General features: G+C 34.4%; 1 protein-coding gene across 1 annotated transcript; it reads right to left on the bottom strand.

Moving 5' to 3' along the window:
- Window positions 1–4,717: 4,717 nt before the first annotated feature.
- Window positions 4,718–9,437, bottom strand: LOC120263954 (protein CPR-5). Its single transcript, XM_039271934.1, has 5 exons — window positions 9,006–9,437; window positions 6,590–6,646; window positions 6,450–6,485; window positions 5,644–6,315; window positions 4,718–5,549 (listed from the first exon to the last, which is right to left on the bottom strand). The coding sequence occupies exons 1-5, from the start codon at window positions 9,159–9,161 to the stop codon at window positions 5,013–5,015; spliced, it is 1,458 nt and encodes a 485-aa protein (XP_039127868.1). The 5' UTR covers window positions 9,162–9,437; the 3' UTR covers window positions 4,718–5,012.
- Window positions 9,438–20,028: the final 10,591 nt, after the last annotated feature.

Genomic DNA, 20,028 nt, shown 5'->3' with positions numbered 1-20,028 from the left:
GGAGAAGCCTCGACTCTTTCAAAGGTCCCTTTGTCCGGCCTAGGATACATCTCGCCGGATCAATGCCGACAAAAGCTCTCCCACTAACCTTCTTCCAAATGGAGCGCGATGTCGAAGCCGTAGAACCTCTCCAAATCCCTTGCCAATACCTCTCAAAACCCTAACCGCCGCCCTCTCTCAAGTTGGGGAAAAGATGGAGAAAAGAATCTTGAAATCGGGGCTAAAATCAACCTTAAATAGGGCTGGAATCGGGCATCCACACGCCCCTGTGGATTCTCCACACGGGCATGGATAATGTCCACACGTCCGTGTGGATTCTCTAAACTTCACTTTTTCGCCCGACTGTGAACAGAACCTGCTACAGTAACGGCCCGAAACACTCCAGAATCCATGTTTTCATCGAGGTAACGTAAATGGGCACACGTTTACGTCGTAGATCGCTTTGCTTCTTTAATAAACGGCTTCATTGGTGAAGATCTTGCTATCAATGCACAAGCCAGGATACTCGAATGTAACTGCCTTTGTGCCCCTCCAAATTATTGTGCTAACTTACTTGAATACAAGGAGGTTGGCACACATTCTTTCATCTTGAACCCGACTTACGACTTCGCGTTTGAACTTTCTCAAGATTTCCTCCAAATAGTGTGTTCACGACCTACATTGGCTTCTTTCTTTAACATTTGGCTTCACACCCTATACGCATGAAAGTAACATAAATGCACACATATTAGCGCTAAAACCTGATAAAAGTAATGCTCATCGTAAGAAAATAATACTTCGCATTATTATCAAACAAGCACTTATCAAACTCCCCTACACTTAAGCTTTTGCTTGTCCTCAAGCAAAAATTAAAACATTGAAGTATATACGAAGGAAATATTGGAAGTGCTTGGCCTTAGGTTCACCAAAACATGCAAAGAGAGCATTCTATGAGTAAGGGAAATTCAACACTAAATACGAAAAATCAATGCTCTATCTAAAAACTTGAATATAAAGGACAACAAACCCGAAGTTGTGTAAGTGTGTGTAAACTCACTCAAGTCAACCCAAGGTATACTCCTCAAAGTTCTAAGTATAAGGGACTTATTTATCTACAAAAAAAAGTAACAAAAATTAAAAAGAAGGTAGTAGCTTCACACATCCTCTAAGGTAGTCCTTTCCAAAGCGGCCGCTAAGGTGGCTTTCACACTTTCGAGGTGGTAGCTCTTTCTACCGGAGTGGTAGCTTTCACTCATCTATGAGATAGCTCTTTCTCTCATTAGGGCATAACTAGTATCCGACTTATGAGAGTAGCTTCATACTTCATAGGTGGTAGCTCTTTCCACCCAACAAGCACAACTAAAAAAAATAAAACTATTTTGTTCTTTCTTTTCCTTTTTTTTTGAAGCAATTAACAAAAGAAACAACTATAACGAGTCCCTTTAACATCAAACTTGAGTTTCCAAAAGAGTTTAAAGAGTGAGTAGTGCAACAAATGTCAACCGGGCAAAAAATTCCTAGAAATTCAAGCAAGAACTAGAGCATGAGAACATTCAATGTTTAAAATTCTCCTAAACTCAAGAATACAATTATTGCAACTAAGGTGAACCTCCATTGGCTATGTGAGCATGTATATCAATCAAAACTAATATAAAGAAGATATGCATTATGAAACTCCCCCTTCCCCCACACTTAAGTTGTACATTGTTGAGCATAGGACGTGTGCATGGCACATCTATGCAAGATGGGGGAAGAAACACCAAGGCAAGGAACTTCAAATGTGATTTTGGAATGTAGCTAGGTGTACAAGGCAGCCTGAGATGCAAACATAGTTGGACCAAATGAAGAAATTGAAAGGGGGAGAGAAGATTGTGGAGAAGTTATTGGAAAGATGGCCCATTATTGGTTAGTGTTAGGCATTTTTTTCAGACGTTGTCAAGTGTGAGGTAATTAACAACATGTGCGAGATATTTAATGGAATGATTGTTGATTCTAGGAGCAAGCCTATCATCACCATGTTTGAAGATATAAGGCAGTATATGATGACAAGAATAGCTTTGAAAAGGGATTATGCTAGGAAGTGGAGTGCTGATATTGGCTCTAATATACTTGCTAAGATTGAGAAAGAAAAGAAGAAAAGTGCAAAATGGCTTTTTGAGTGGAATGGAGGGGCAAGCCATGAGGTTTTTTTTTTTTTTTTGACAACTTAGTTCTGCATATAAGAAAGGGATATGTAGTTATGCTAGAAGAACAAATGTGTTCTTGTGGAAAATGGAATAAAACTGGTATATCTTGCCAGCATGCCATGGATGTAATTGCCTATAAAGGAGCTGATCCACTTAATTATCTCTCTGAATGGTTAAAAAAGGATATACACATAAAAGCATATCAATTTGTTGTCATGAATTCAGTGAAAGACAAGAAGTTCTGGGCAGTTAGTGAAGATGGTGAACTACCTTCTATGGTTAAAAGAACGCCTAATAGACCCCTTAAGAAGAGGAAAATAGAGCCACTAGAAGGTAAAAATAACAACAAAACAATTGTTTGGGGAAGGCAGGATTTTCAAGTGTACAATTTGTCATGCCAAGGGCCACAACAGGCGTCGTTGTCAAAATAGAGATAAAACATCTATAAGCTTCCATATCTTTATCACAATGTTAATTTTTTGGTCATAATTTAAATAATTATGTGCTTGCATGTTGCAGTAAATAACCCCCAACCTGAGCCAACATCAAGGGAAGTGACAGAACTACCTGCACTCAAAGGAAGACAGAGAACACCTTTTGCTAGTCATGGATCTGTACAAATCTTGAGAGTAATAAATGTTAACACAACATTGAAATAATTCTTTTCATTTGGAAAATAATTTTGGTTCATTGTCTTGCTTAACAAAAGCTTAATTTGTTGATATATTGTGGGGTGTCCACACATGTGGACTTATTATTGGAAGAGAAATTTCCCATGCTTCTTCATTTATCATTGTTAGTGAATTAATTGTGATACATGTCCTCATTTTTAATTTAGCTTAGAAGTGTTTGACTTTTTTTTTTTTTTTCTAATAACACATGTTCTTTATATTTACCATATTCAGGAAAGAAGGAACAAAAGGGCTATTGAAGTTAAAAGGAAAATATAGAGTGAAGGGCCAAGTCAACAAACAAGTGCAACATATGAAGTTCCTAAAATGTCAACACAACAAAGTATGACAAATCCTTAATTTTGAAGCAATGAAGCAGTAGTGTCATGCTAGGTTTATTTTTTTGGTTTCAATCTCCAAGAACAATATTGTTTAAAAAAAAAAAAACTAATTTTTTGGTTGAGTACATGCAATAGTTTTGAAGAACAACTTGTTGCTTTTGTAAGATTATTGCAATCAATGAAATTATGTTGTTTCTCCTCATGCCTTAGGCTTGTGATTGTTTAATGTGTGTTGTTCTATAATATTGAATTATTTTGTGTGATATGTGAATTGTATGATTGTTTTATGTGTTGAATTACTTATGTCAACAGTGTGAATTGTGTTATGTTTGATTAAAGGAAGGTGGAGGTGTATCACTTTTGATCTGGTATAAAAGAAATCTTTCATTTTTGAATGAAAGCTTATAATTTTGTTCCAGGCAGAAATTGTATACAATTCCGTCTCACTGCAACATAAATCCTAATTGAGAAATAAAACAAAAAAAAAGGAGGTTGTGCTTGATTTGTCTTGCCAAGGAGCTAAATTATTTATAATGTCTCCTAATGAAAGGCCAGTAATTGTCTACCCTTTAGGGGCCAATGGAGGATGAGGAAGAGGCTGCGCTTAATGGAGATGGGAGTTCGGTGGTCATAGGACAGACGGTGGATGAGGCTTGAGATGACAGAAGTGGCGGTGCCACCATGTGCGATGGTGGGGCGTCAGAGAACGACAATGATGTGGTGGATCAGCAGAGAACGGAGATGATATGGCAGTGGGATTTGTGATCAGACCACCACTAAAGGTAGGGAGGAGGAAATTAGTTCACAGGTTTGGATCCAATTTAGATCCGGATCCAATAACCTTAATTAGAAGTTGGTTAACACTTCTAACTCGATTTCACAATTTTTTTTTAAATTTTTAATATTATTTTAATCAATGAGAATGCCACATCAACAAATGATGACATAGAAATGAAAATGAACATTTGTTAAGGTTTGGACTAGAATTTCCCGACTTGAAAAACATAGGGATTTCCTACAGACAATTCATATTAGAGGACTAAAAGGAAAATATGTCCTAGTTAGAGGGGGCCATATAAATTATTTTACCTTTAAAAATCTACAATTTCGATCCTATTAAAAAAGTCCATAAACAAAAACAAGCATTTTTATTTTTATATTTACTTAAATTAATTTCAGGTATATAGCTCAGCAACAAACAATACACAATTTGAAAACTCCACATGTCAATATGCCCATATTCTCAGGGAAGAATACCTTTTTAAAATCATTTTAAGCAAAATGTTTATATGCAAATATGCAATCCCTGCAGAAAAAAACATCAATTAAACAATATAAATAACTCAATTAAATAAATTTATCCAACTCCTTATAAAAATCTCATGAGGCCATTTCTCTAACCTGATAAGCAATACATGAAAGTTACATGAAAACACACAGAAGAGTAATTTACATTCGAATCAAGGATTATACAAACATCAGGAAACATCATGGACATCACTGCTCCACCTCTCAATCTCAGCCATCAATACACTCAAACTGCCAATTAAAACTACTCTGCATTCTTATTTTCCAAAAAAGGACTCAAGTTATACAGCATAGCCTACATGATTAGTCTAGCTCACATATGCATATTCATGGTACAAAGATAACAACATATTGATATCCAAATAAGTAATTTTAAATAGGCGAATGCCTGCAAAAACATCAGCATCTCAGGGTTGCATGATAGCTTTGCTGTGAACAAAAATAGCAACATAGAGTATAGTTGAGCAACCAATAAGCGAGCACTGATAGCAAATTTCTACCATCAACCTGAAGAGTTCCTGTATCTGTCAGAGATCAGGCTCATTAGATGAAATCCAAAAATTCATCTTTTGTGAGAAATGGTCTTTCCAGTCCTTAAGGGATGCAAAAGGCAGCAAACCAGATAATGTGGGAAGAACTAGAAGCATAACCGCATAGAATGTGTATCGCCTGATCCAGTAGGGTATCCGAATAACTTTAATGCTTTGAGTCACAGAAACAGGTCCGTAGAGAACAAGATACAATCCAGAAGGGAAGGCATTGGCTAGAAAATGAACTAAACAGAAGGCCTGCCAATAAACGAGCCAACGATATCCATTCCCACCCAGTGTATCCACACAAAGCTTTCCAGCAGTACCACAAAGAGCACCAAGTAGAAGAAGAATGAACGTGACAGGCATAATTGGTCCAGATGATGCTGAACGCTGAAATGCTGAATAAGCAACAACCAAAATCATCAATAGGCCAAAAGAAAGGCGAGTTAGTACTACTGTGTGGCATCTTAGCATAAGCCAGCCCGAATTAAAAGATGCCATTGGCTTTGGAACCCACCAAGATTTGGATTCCTGGAGAAGAAATTAAATACAATTAGTGATTCAGATATCCAAGACCCTCCATACGAGTATTCAACAGAAAATAATATAGAAACAATGCAAAAACCTTGGGAGTTGATGTGCAGGATGATGTTGCCTCCATTATCCGCTTGTAAGAAAAGGTAAATGCTCCATAAACAAGGAAACTGCACATTATAATCAAGCCTGTGACAAGAAGATCTATGCACCTTCTGAGAAGCTGTGCATGCCGAGTGTCTTGTATCTGATTCCGTAACTTTTCTTCTTTAAATGTTGCCTTGGAGATGCCCATAGATAATTTTATCTTCTCTAACAAGTTTGCATAGGAATTGAGAGCGAGTTGCGACTGCTTCAATTGCAAACGCTTCATAATTAGGTTGATCTCCACTGTCTTGAGGTCATTAGAGCGGCTTTGCTCCATAACTGATTTCTCAAATGTATTCAAAATTAATTGATTGAATCCAGAAAGGGTCCCTCTTTCCGATACATTAGCCAGGTCTAGGTTAGCTCCCCCATGAATTATGAGTTGATTGTTTAAGCAGTTGAATGGCAGATTATTTTGAAAATTTTCTGTTCTACTAAAGGGTTCCTCAATTGCTGAGATTTCTTCGGCTTCCTGATTATTGCTCCCAATAGAACAGCAAGTGGGATCCCCCCCATTATTTGAAGAAGTTTCATCGATAGATCGGAGTGTCTTCAATGTGCTTCCAAATGATTTCTCAAAGTTTCTCACAAAAGAGTCAAATCTATTTCCATAAATCTGCTCATAAGAATAATAAAAAAACTGTTGCAATTATGATCTTCAGATCTATAGTATATGTATGATATGCTTATAAATAAACATCGGAAAATCTTCGAGATAACATACATAATCAATAAGCAATTTAGACTTACATATGTTACAGATTCTTTCAGCGCTGAAGTACAAATCTGCAAATCATGCAGCAAATTATGCAGCAAATTATGTTAGAAATTCACAAGATCTGATACAATTTCAAAATTATATTTCTAAAGTAGGGATTTCAAGCATGTACCATGGAAAGATGATCAACTGGTATTCTCCCTCCTGACCTATTCTTCCCATCCAAAACCTGAAGTAACCACATGATATTATAAGACTATCAAACCAAGTAAACCAGATATCAATCACGCATTTGGAAAAATAATTTAATAGCCTGCATGCCACAGCCAATACTTCAAAAGCATACATTGTTCCTACAATATGGATGCACATATCAGAAAGACTGAAAGTCTCATATCTGAGACCTAAATATGATGTCTCAGGATTTATTAAAATTAACACAAGATGTATTTAGGGATAGAACTTAAGGTAAGTGATCTAAATCATATTAAATTTTTAATATGGTAAAATAGAATTCTTATGAACATACAAATTTATGAAAATCAGTAGTAAAAATATTTAAAGGATAAGGATTAATTTACAAAAAATAAAGGCAATTCAAGAAAAATTGAAGATTGACATGGGAAATCGAAAAAAACAAGTTAAGATAGAAAATGGAATGGAAAGGAGAAAGCGAAACCAAAACTCCATTTATTTTATCCAAAATGGCACAAGTTTTAGGAGGATAAGGTTCAGTCTGATGTCCAGACATCACTGACAGAATACATAGTTCATGATACATTGCTTTGGCTGCTCATATTACATTACAAAATTGAGCAGTCTTCAAAGTTCATATTCAAATGCTATGACTAAAGATTAATGAAAATAAAATTATGCATGCAAAAAATGAGATCATAAACATCAATAACCTAGTTCTCAATTACTTTATTATCATTCAGAAAACAACACAAGTGTTTTGACAAGATAAGCCAAATAATCATCTATGTGGCTTAAAAGTGAAATAAATCCAAATCAAAGTTTCTTAAAAAAAAAAAAAGATTTCTCTCTGTTCACAACATACAAAGGTAATTCACATAAGATTGAAAAAATATGATACAACTTTTGTTGATAATGGAACGTCGAGAACGGGACGTAAACAAAGAAGATATATTGCAAAGGATACACATAAAGAGGAAAGGCAAATAGATAGTATGAGGGCAGAGAAAAGTTCAGAGGGATGCTAACAATGTAATAGAATTGAAGCCTCATAATGCCTGGTAAAAAACAATAAAGATGATTGAACTAAAAACTTTTGTGTTCTCTAGTAGCTGACAGCTCATCATACAATAGTATAAATATGCGGTAGGTCGCGGAAGGCATGAATGAAACAAGAGAGACAAAGGAGGGAAGATGCACAATAACTAAAAAGAAGAGGAAGTTCACAAGCACACACTCTTGTTTCATTATGACAAACTCTGATGTATCTCAATGACTTTTATCAACCAAACTTGCACCCTTGGTCATTACCTCAGACTAAGTGGTGAATGTAGAACTTAATGTAAAAACACAACCACAACCACATGTCCCAAGTCCCACCTTATTCCCGTGGAAAGAAATTCCCTTTAATCCAGTCAAAAAGGATTTAACTTTGACTCCAAGAAATAGATATTCTGGCTTGGGTGGTGATAGTGATATCTCGCACATAGTTTCCTGATTATTGTATAACACAGGCAGCCTTTTATTCCTATCTCATTATTTTCCATTTCATACCAAACCAAGAACAACAGTCATGATTTATTCTCAAAACTTAACTCATAAAGAAAGCACATTAATAGTTTAATTGTACAACCCTCCACTGATCCAGCAAGTTTACTACCAAAGAAAGTAATAGGCTGGTTAAGTTGTATCATATTCCCTATGTGCTTCATTGGAAACAACAATTGCAGTTCTTTGAATTTTTTGTACGGTGGAGGCTTGGAGATTTTGGTACCGTTTAGTATTATATTTTTTCAATTAAATCATATAATGCCCCCACTTCCTCTTAGAATGCTCCTCCATAAATCTCATAGATTTAATGCCCTTAGTTTCATCCCCAACCAATAAATTAGTGAAATTTGATCAATTTACAGAATAGTTTTAAGGGATGATCAAAAGTATGCGAGTTTTGTGGATGACCTAACTAGCAAACAAAAAACCAAACTACAATCTATATTCCACCCAATTAACAGCACAATCTTTAATCAGCAAATCATAATACTATTAAAGTAAAGTTGCAAATGGTAATCCGTCAAAAATCCAAAACCAATAGACCAACCAATTCAAAAACTATTCCTTTCTTCAAACTTAAAATCTTTCAAAAACTATTCCTTTCTTCAAAATTACAAGTTTAAAAAGTCCAACAAATTGCGGCAAAAATCCCACAAATTAGGAAGCCCCTAAATCAACCACGTAATTTTTTTTACCACTAAAAATAAAAATAAAAAATAAAAAAATGGCGCAATGTCACATGGAAAAGATAATCTCTGAAATCACATTAGCAAAAATTCAACAAAAACCCTATTCCAGCAACATTACCCACAAACACAATAAGAACAAATAAACAAACAGACCTGCGAGATGATTGCAGCGAACGACATGCCGAGAGGAAGAGCAAGATCAGAGACACCATCTTCATTCCTCCTGGGGCACGGCTCACAGCCCCTTCTTCTACCCTTGATGCGAACTCCTTGCGAGGAAAGAACAAGAAGACGACGAAGAAGAAGCATCCTTCAACACTTTCTTCGAATTCAACAAAAGAATCCCCTTGCGCTTGCGCAAAGGCTTCAATACCTTGGACACCCGCGGATACTCAATGGAATGATCTCCTCCGCCGCAATTGCCGCCTTCGCTGCCATGTCCGGCGGGTGCAGTGTTCTGCGGCGACGGAGGAGGATCGACGGAGGAGGACTCCATGACCGGAAAGGGCAAAACGAAAGTGAGGTGAGAAAGAGAGCGCAATGGCCTCTTGATTCTTGTGCTTATTATTTTTGACCCCTGAAAATTCCGAGAATTATAAAGATAGTTGATTCGGAAATTATGAAAACCTCTAAATATATATATATATATATATATATATATATTTTTTTATAATACCTAAATATTTCCTACTATTTTTTTCTCTTTATTTAAAAATATTTTTAATTAATTTTTTTTATTTTTTTGGGAAAGAGGAGCGGGGCGAATCCACTAGAGACCCAGGGACGTGCACAAGCCTCGGTGGAACAAGTGAGGAAGGGGCCGCACTCACATGAGCACTAGAACCACCCGTACATAATCACTATTCACAATTCCCAGAAATGTGCCCTCAGCCGAGAATCGAACTCTCACCACTCGGGCGACCCGTGTACCAATAGACCCGAAGGTCGTTGGTTTAATTTTTTTACTTTTAAAAATGGGTGAACTTAGTCAGTCTACTCTTAGCAGTATTATACAAAAATTAATTGTCACATTTTAAAAATAAAAAGACTAGTTTAAAATATTCCAGAGTAGAAAGTATATATTTTGAGAGGGGCAAACAAGGAGAGAGAAGTATAGGAAAAATATGCAAGTACATCCTTAATAATTTGGTAATTAAATAAGATCAAAACTGTATTCAATAAAGACCTTCTATAAAATTTTAGTCAATGAGCACAAGTTGCACAATATTTTGAAATTTAAAAAGCCATATTTTGGGAAGTCAAACAAAATCTTAAATGGAATGTATATGTAGTTGATGGTGAGGATGCATGGCAATTTATTTAAAAAAAAAAATGCACGGCAATTCATGTTTATTGAGACTTTCATTTCTATCCCCGAAAAAGAGAATGAAAGTCATTACAACCCTCACTTTGAGAAATTACTCACAACCCCCACTTTGAGAAATTACTCACTATCTTCACACTAGGGGCCATTTGGTTGACATTGATATTGAAACATTATTATAGATTATATGGTAATTAATCATATTACTACCAAAACATTACTTCATTTGGTTCACCTTTTGGAATTGTGGCATAAATAATGTTGATGTTAATCCAAAATTACTAATAGTAAAAATATTACAGAAAAAACTCAGTAATCACATTACTACTAAAACTAATGTCTATTTTGATTAGTAAGTGGGATAATCTCAACTAAAATATTTAGATATTTTTTCACACTAGGCGACAAGCACCCCAATTTAAGGTTTAAGACCTTGTTTGGGTTGGCTTCTCAAAAAAGCTTTTTTTTTTTTTAAGTTTAGTAGAAGTGCTTCTGAAAAAAGTGTTTTTCCAAAATAAGTTAAGCACTTTTTTATATTTTGTGTTTGTGTTAGCTTTTCTGTAAAAACAGAAGCTATAAAAATAAGCTAAAAACAGCTTTTTTCAGAAGCTGCTCATGACTAGTTTCTGAAAAAAGCTGTTTTCAGTTTTTTTTACAACTTCTGCTTTTGCAGAAAAGCCAATACAAACAACTTTTTTTGAATCCAGAAGTGCTTAACTTTTAAAAAAGCACTTCTGGTGGTTTTCCAAAATCTCATCCAAACAAGCCCTAAGTCATGGACGGATACAGATGTGGAGTGCACTCCAAGCTCAACAACACCTTGCCCTCGTCTTGCATAGGTTTTGATCTCGAGACCCCTCCGAAATGAGAACCTTATGTAAGGGACCCGATATTAGTAGACCAAGCAACCGTTGGTAATATTTAGACAAATTTACTCTTGCTCTTATAATGTAATTTTTAATGAAAATATGGTGAGAAATAATTAATTATCATTTTAAAATAAATAATTTTGCCTTCATGCTTACAATTTTGTCCATGTCCATTCAATTTTTTTTTGGACAACTTTGCCCTCAACAAATAGAAGTTGCCCATGATCCTATAATTTTATTTTATACAAGTAGGTTCATATTTGTGTTAAATATTTTATTGGATATACTTGGGCCTTGGCCATGGATGGATAGTTAATTTTTAATGTTTTAATTATTATTTTAAATTTATATTTTATTACTTGAATTATTCATATTTCAACAATTATGTGTATTGACTACATTATGGTTGATATATATTAATATTGCTTTATATTTTTAATTATCTTTCACCTAAAATTATGTTCTATTTCTATTTTAAGTTGGTTGAAAATTTTAAATTCATATGTATTTTGAAAATTTTGACACATTACCATGTTGATTACCATGATTAACCAAGTACGGTAACGAAATATTATGAAAAATATGAGTTTACAACCAAAGATGGTTATATCAAATTATTATAGCATTCCCATGCATATTACATTCCCAAGCTCATTACTATGGTAATTGTCACGAGGCTGATTTTTTCACTGATCGACCTCATGCGGCACTTTCCTGGATGCAAGTCAGCCTACACACTCAATACTCCCAATGAATCGGCTAAGTATGAAACACAGAGCAAGGACGCCAAGATAAAGAGAGAAAAACTAACTCTCTAAAGTGAAGAAAGGTTTAAAACCACACCCTTGAGGCTCAAACCCCACTTACCAATAATGGCAGCCCTTTGCCCCTATTTATAAGCAAAGTCCCCAAGAGATAGTCTTCTCTTGGAGTGGCCGGCCCTTTGTGGCCATACCGCCCATACCCGCATCCTTGCCTCGCGTCAGCCGGCCCATTCCGGATCTTGTCATGTCAGGCCGCACTATGCCTCAGTACAAAATGCCCAACCACACGCCTCACTGTCAACCATGCACGCATCACATTGCATTAGCCCAGCCCATACCAAGTGACCTTACTGAGCTATGCCGCCCATGCTGCTTGGTATAAGAGCCGAAAACCTCCTTGGTCATGGCTACATATTCTCGGTCCCATGCCTTAGAATATATTTGGCCTTCCTCAACCTAGGATTGTCCGGTACTACCATGCCCGCTCGGTCATTGCATGTGGCACTGCTTGGTTCGTGGCTTAATTGTGCATTTAGGTCTTTCCATGGAGCTACCTTGTTGATGTCCACCATCAAACAATGATCTCTCTTCTCTTGAACTTGAGTCTTGTCCACATCTTTTGCAGGATGATCTAGTTCCACCTTTACCACCTTTTCTCTACTACTATTTTCTTCTGAGATTGATATATTTGTACTGATGTTTTGCTGTAATATGGATTGCTCATAAAAATTGCATCTTTATTGATCACCATCTTCTTTTCTATTGGATCCTAGAATATATAAACCTTGACCCCTTTTACATAGCCTAAGAAGATGGTGATCAATAAACCTTGACCTCTCATCACTAGGAACATGCACGTAAGTTGGACAACCAAATATTTTCAAGTTAGCAACATTACCTATCCATGCTTGCTCTGCAATTCTTCCATTCAAGGTGGCCTAGGGTGATTTGTTTATGAGGTAACATGTCATATTCACTACTTCTACCCAAAAACTCTTTGGAAGGCCTACAATTAACCTCAAACACTTTACCCTTTCAACTATAGACCGATTCATCCTTTTTGAAATACCATTATGTTGTGGTGTTTTGCAAACTGTGAAATACCTTTGAAGTCCATACTCACAAAATTTTTGGAAATATGAGTCATTATATTGAGTGCCATTATTTGATCTCACATACTTGATTTTTCTACCTGTCTGGTTTTTAACCTTCATTTTCCATATTTTGAACTTGGCAAAGACTTCAGATTTCTCTTGCATAAAATATACCCGAGGAAAATTTTCAAATCTAACCTCGATTCCTTGCAAGTCCCTAACTGTTTGATTGAAGAAATTGATGTCTTATCAAATCTGCACCCTCCTACATTTTCAAGTTGTACAACTTTTCCTTCAGATACAACTTACTCATTAGAGATTTCGATACATATCGACTTTTTAGTTTCTTCCAGATCTTTACCGGAGATGAGAGATTCATGATGTGATATAAAACATCATCTACTAAACATAGCCTTATAGTTGTCACCGCTTTCGCCTGTAATTGCTCCCAGTTATGATATTCCATTTCCAAAGGCTTCTTCTCTTCCAAGAAATTCAACATTCCCTACTAAACCAAAAATTTACCCTTCACTATCACAATCCAAGATTCACAGTTCCATCAAACTTTCGCACATCAAATTTTGCAACACAATTTATCATATGAAATAAACACATTGGTAGCAGTTTTTACTATTGACAAAAAGAGAATCACAAGAGAAAACAATTAAAATAGAAATGAGAAGACAAGGGATTTATGAGATTCGACTATGTGCCTATGTCTTTGGGAGCGGAGCTACTGTAATTTTTTATTACTTTATAAAAATTATGGTTACATCATTATAAATAGCTGACCCTACTTGGTACAAATTTACAAACTTACCGCTGTACATCTACATGCTTACCTCTGTATTGAGCCCTATACAACACTCTTCAATATAGCAATTATTATGGCACTTGTTTGCATTTTATCACATTAGACTTGTTGCTGTAGATTATCACTATAATACTTTTCACAATAGCTCCAAGATGATAAATCTTCTAGCTAGTAATTGGTTTAAGGAGGAAAATGTTTATTAAAGAAGAGCAAGAGAAAAATAAGGGAAGGAATAAAACAAAGAGTTAAAGAAGAGAGGAGCTATTATCGGTCATAAGAATTTAAAGTTTGTCAAAACTAGGATCACTATATATAGTTAGATGTGACAACCTCTCTCTTTGATCTTTGATTGCTCTGGTGGGACTAAATAGCATGGGAAGTCATCATGGTGATGTTAGACATTGTAAAGATATTGGTGAAGTCCTTGTTAGTGTATTCATCATGTTAGTGAGGATGGGGATGTAGGTAATGTTTAGGGTAATGGTGGTAGTAGTAAAATGCTGATTATATTGCTATGATTTTTTATATGTAGATTTATTCATAGTGTTGATGTCATGCACTAATTATGTGATGATGCTAGTGTACATGTTCATAAAGTTTGTTTGTATTCTCTATGTGATGTTGCTGTTAGTCGAGTTTGCGTGTATGCATGTGCATTCTATTGCAATTGTAGAATGTGGAGCTAGGAAACCCTAAATGTTATAGAATTTCAACTCCCTATCCGACCCTGATTTATTACGAGTGTCACTTCATTTGCTTTTGTGCTAGATACTTACTGAGCTCTTAAACTCATTATTATGTTGTTTTCTCTTTTTTAGATCTTAGAGAGTGGCTAGTAGCCGTATAATACATGAGCTTGGCCAATGTAGCTTGGTCCTATTTTTCATGTTTATCTATTTAGAGTGTTTGTAGTGTGTATACCTAAACTTTTAATTACTTATCTTTGTACAGGTAGATGTAGTGCTCGTACCTAAATTTTTTGTGCATTTCTTTTCTAGAATCTTGTGGTATTTGTGTAAATTTTCTATAGTGAGGACTATTCATTTATCTTGTTGTTGCCTATCATATCTAAGGCGTCCCATACAGAGTGTGGCCCACTCCCCATATGTAAATGTCGGTTTGTCTATGTCACCTATTGGTATAGAGTGTGAAATTCTTACCAAGAATTTAATAGAGCATGTTTTATTAATTTGTTGTCTTGTTTGTGTTTTAGAAAATTTTCCCAATTCCTCCTTGAAGACCGCAATTAAAAATGTTTAATTTAATTTATTGAGTTTAATTTTCTTGAAATTTGTGAACTTTACATCTTAATACATATTTTTAGGATTTTTAGGTGTAACTTCTCTACATGAATGAGTTACAGATTTGATGACTTGACACATGAAGGTGAATTTTCTACATATTCAAAAGTCTTCAAATTTTTTAATTTAGGAGACTCTTCAACTCCTGACTTTTTATGTCTTATCTTCAAAGAAATTTTCATTTTTTACGAGTTTTAAACCAAACTCTGATATATATATATATATATATATATATATATATTCAAGCCATAACTTATCATTATGATTTTGTTGGCAATGTTGTGCCTTAAAGGTTAAATTCCATAGGCCAAAGTAATTCTAGAGTGTGGCACTTAGAAAGATTTATTCTATAAACCAACTTCAAGATGGAACATGGCCCTGTTAGAATGTAAACTTCATGTTCTTATTCTAAAATGAGGACACTGTAGCAATATGATTACCTCAAGGGGAGGGTTTAACTAAACATTTGGTTAGAGTGTGGCGCCTCGAAAGGTGCATTTCATAGGTAAAATTTAAGATGAAGAATAAGACCTCGCAAGGTGAAACTCACGGATATACTTTTTAAGTTGGGGTGCTCAAATAATATGATAGCCTCAGTAGGGATTCTCAATTAGATATTTGTCTAAGTGTGGCACCTTATAAGGCAAAATTAGCTTGTCAACTTTAAGATGGAGCATGGCACCTCAAAAAGTGAACTCACCAATCTTAAGATGTGGGTGATTTAGCCTTATGATCACCTCAAGAAGGATTCTTGATTAGACATTGGTTGAATGTGGTACCTTGAAAGGTCAATTGCATGGGCCAATTTTAAATTTTGAGTGCTTTATGATTGTAATCTCCTCAAAGGGCTAACTCTACTATTTGACACTTGGTGGGAGTATGCACCTTAAAAAGTGTACGCCATAGCCCAACTGTAAGATGGTGCATGGCTTCTTGAAAAGAAAACTTCCTAAGAAAATATTAAAATGCAGGAGCTTTAATAATGTTATTTCCTTCGAGAAGAACCCTAGATAGACAATTGGTTGAATTATAGTATCTTGAGAGATAAATCCCATGGGTCAACCATCTTGCACATTATTCACTAAATAACCAACTTCATAATATTTTGATTTTTTTTACACATAGCCCTTCATTATTATGTAAATTATTTGAAAAAAAAAAACTAATTAGGGTTTGTATATTGCAACAATAGCATATTGGTATGGGAAGAAGTAACAATCTTTATTAAGGACAACATCTATTCATGAATTATCTTAGGAAACATCCGAGCCTAAAAAAAAACTCCACCATCCAAATTGAAAAAAAAAATAAAAACATGTCTTGAATCTTCAGTTAAAGTTTTTTACAAGATGAGAGATCTTATTGTTTGATCTTGCACTTGATGAAGACCACACTATAGAAAGGACATTTGAACTTCATCTTCAAAATAACTTCCACTCAAAATTTCTTAGAAGCTTTCTAAGATTGAAACATAAATTATACAATCCTAATTAAAGATCAATAAGTGATGGATCTTTGTAAAAATTGCAACAAATTTTAGAAGATTTCACTGTTCATTGAACCACTTGATGAGACTAGTTACAACAAGAAAAAAAAAAAAATTCATACTTACCTTCAAGTCAGCCTTTATTTCCAAATCTTTTGAGGAATATTTTGAGCGAATCATGATTACCCATCCTACTTGAAGATTAATAAGTGATAAATATTATATTACATTTTAGAAAAATTGGAGAATATTTTACAGCTTGAAACTCAATCTTCACCATCCTAATTGAAGATTCATAAATGATGAATCTTTAGCTGGAATTTCAATAAATTGGAGAAGATCTCATCTTTTTTATCATTGAATTGACGAAGACTAATAATAGTAAGAACTCTTAAATATCCTTTTCTTTATTCTCCTCTCATTATACAATCTCCTTTTCCCCTTTCATAAAACATCCCTCACTAAAATCCCTCATCTTTCTCTTGAAAGTTTCTTCTCATTTTAAATTCCATAGAATACATATTTTTAACCTAAATTTGTTGTGATATATATATATATATATATATAAAGTCTAATTTGATTTGAATCCTACTAGATTTGATTCTGACTAGTATATTAGTTTCGATATGACTATGACCACATTTTGAGGATGAGCAGAGTGTTTCCACTATTAACTAGGGTTTAATTCTAATCAAATATAAATCCAAATATAAACATAATTCAAATTATAATTTTTTTGGTGTAAGTGAATAAATATTCTTAATTATCCAAACTAATATAATGGAAATGAAAGTTTTTTAATGGAAATATACCTATCTAACATATATTATCTACAAAATATAGTATATTAATATTTTATTAATTTATATTATAATTTATACATATAATATTTTATATATGTATGGTGTGAACTTCGGTAGGCACACCTATCTAACATAGGTCTGGCCCTTGCGGACCTAGAGCCCAAGCAAATAACCGGACACCCAAAAGTCAAGAACTTAGGGGGTGTTTGGTTTTGGATTTGAGTGGGAACCACACCTTCGTGAATCTATCTTTTTATTTGGATAACCATGTATGGGAATGAGAGAGGAGTGGGTAAGGAGTGAGTGGGGAATGAGTATTCCTCCCAAAAATTGGGAAGATTATTCATTCCTTACTCATTCATTAGGGTGAAATATTAAATTTATCCCTCATTTTAATAATTAAAATAATAAATTAAAATAAATTAATTCAAATAATAATTAAAACAAAATATTTAGTTCAATGGAAATAGCAATACTCAAAATATTTTATAATTAAAAATAACTATTAATTAACCTAACATTCTTTTTCTTATTTACTTGCATTAAGAGTATAAAAGTCTTTTTACTATATTTTTTTCTTTTACTTTTTTTATTCTCAATGATTTATCCTCTCATACCTTACCAACCAAACACATTCTTTATTCATATTGTTACTTCACTCGCTCTTATTTTCATCCCGATTCAACTCCTCATTCACAATCTGAGAACCAAACCCCCTTAATAAGCATACAAAGCCTCAAAACTTATTTTATGACAAAGTCAGAAGATTATTGTATCCTATTTGTGATAAGAAATCCTATTAGCTTCAAAAGGCACTCATACCAATGAAGTCTAAAAGATGTCTAAAACTCCATCTATCACAAGGAAAATAAAAGCTAACACAATATCCACAACCGTTACTCATTATAGACATGACGGACATGCATTTAGCATAAAGAGTTATGAGTAATTTCAAGAACTACACATGCTCTAGGAAAATAGAACAAGATGCACTACTATCTCTAATAGAAACCTGAATAAAAAATAATAATGGGCATGCTATGTTGTGACATTGAATCAGAAGCTACCCACTTATGTGTCTAGCCAAGGAAACACATAATTTAGAATGGACTTGATAAAAATCACTTCACATATAATTCAGAATAGACTTAATAAAATCTACTTCACATCAACAGATGTTTCTAGTCAAAAACATGGTTTAAAATTAAAACTAAATTTCCACCTAATTCTAATAGAATAGGGTAAATATAAAATCAAAAGCAAAGAATTGTTGGATCAATTATGCACTTTCAACAATCACATAAAAAGTTCTAATATAGAGCCTTTTTTATACTTTTTGTTGATTTACAACAACAAGTAAAAGATTCTAGTATCCCATTTGCAAGGCATGGTTGTGAGAGAAAAGCAAACACTATCTTAGAGATGTAAATATCTTGACCTAGATAATTATGCTCACTTCTCACTTCTACCAGATGACTTAAACATTTAAAACATGTAACCCTATAACAATGACTTAACATAGTGATTTGAATAAAACTGCAGATGGCCTGAAATTTCATAGATTCACTACACCACTTAAGACACCAAAGATCTCTAACATGAAGTAATAAAAACTAAACACAAGTGTTTAAGCATTGCATAGGGATTTAGAAATTAGAAGTTAATAGCCATCTAAGGTTGCAGGTCTTAGAAACCAAATATGCTAAACTTCAACCCAAGTGTGCACTAACTATAGTGAATTTCGTTCTAGATTGCACAATGCTAAACATATGACAATAACAAATTGACAAAGCCATTGCCAACACTTAATGTTTGTGAGACAAAAACATCAAACAACTCATGAACATGCCTCTAAACATTAAAAATCATTCCACAAACAATGAAAGAGAATTTAAAGAATAATACCAAGAATCACATGCCAAACAATGAAGCATGGATATTAGAATCTAAACTTCCACAAGAATCTCATTATATCTAACTTGTAACACAACTACTCACGAATAGGGAACTTACTAAGCCCATAGTAGCATGTAACAATAACCAGTAGCTCCAACTCCCCACACTACCCACAACCTCTTCTAAGGATCACAACATTTACAAAGATACTAAGTTCATTTCTTTACGAATCACAACACTAATTAGAAGAAGATAAAGAGGAAGTTAAAGCTTAGGAAAATGATGCAAGTCCTCACCCATCCACAACATGCACATAGAGTTCCAAGACAAGCAACAACTGCAGCAACTAATAATATATTAGATAAATATCCCTCTAAAAGATTACAACTCAATACTCAATCATGGAGGACTTCCCAACAACTACACAAGGTAAGGATAACAAAAGGATAACAGAGGTTTTTCAAAGAAGAAATAAGATTCTCATATACAAAATCTTATTGTCTTCTAATGAATAAAACAACCTTCCAACTTAGTTGCATCAAAAGATAATAAGTGTTCCTCATTCATTTCCTTCTTCTATAATCATGTCAGGGTAGCTCAATAATTTCTGCTTTCTAAAGTGTAACACTCCCTCAACCTTAGCTTAATCTTTTTCCTCAAGGATTTATGGAAAAGTCAGGATATTGCTTCTAAAAATTTATCAAAATATGCTTAACTAGACTCCTTTCGTGGGTGACACACCTCTTGCGTGCGTGCACCACAAGGTCAAGGGTGTCAAAGTAATAAAGTATACAGTGAATCGGGTAGTCGAATCCAGAGAACGGA

This window comes from Dioscorea cayenensis, chromosome 6 (assembly GCF_009730915.1).
Source record: "Dioscorea cayenensis subsp. rotundata cultivar TDr96_F1 chromosome 6, TDr96_F1_v2_PseudoChromosome.rev07_lg8_w22 25.fasta, whole genome shotgun sequence".
NCBI classification, from domain to species: Eukaryota; Viridiplantae; Streptophyta; class Magnoliopsida; order Dioscoreales; family Dioscoreaceae; genus Dioscorea; species Dioscorea cayenensis.
Note: the sequence above shows the minus strand (reverse complement) of the source record. Positions and strands in the feature narration are given on the sequence as shown.

Bases quoted from the DNA above. Each gene is read 5' to 3' on its own strand.
- LOC120263954 (XM_039271934.1), bottom strand. From the start codon at position 9,161: ATGCTTCTTCTTCGTCGTCTTCTTGTTCTTTCCTCGCAAGGAGTTCGC. The intron at 6,486-6,589 runs GTACATGCTTGA...CATGATTTGCAG, and splicing joins CAGTTGATCATCTTTCCATG to ATTTGTACTTCAGCGCTGAA. The intron at 5,550-5,643 runs GTTTTTGCATTG...TTTCTTCTCCAG, and splicing joins CCTGCACATCAACTCCCAAG to GAATCCAAATCTTGGTGGGT.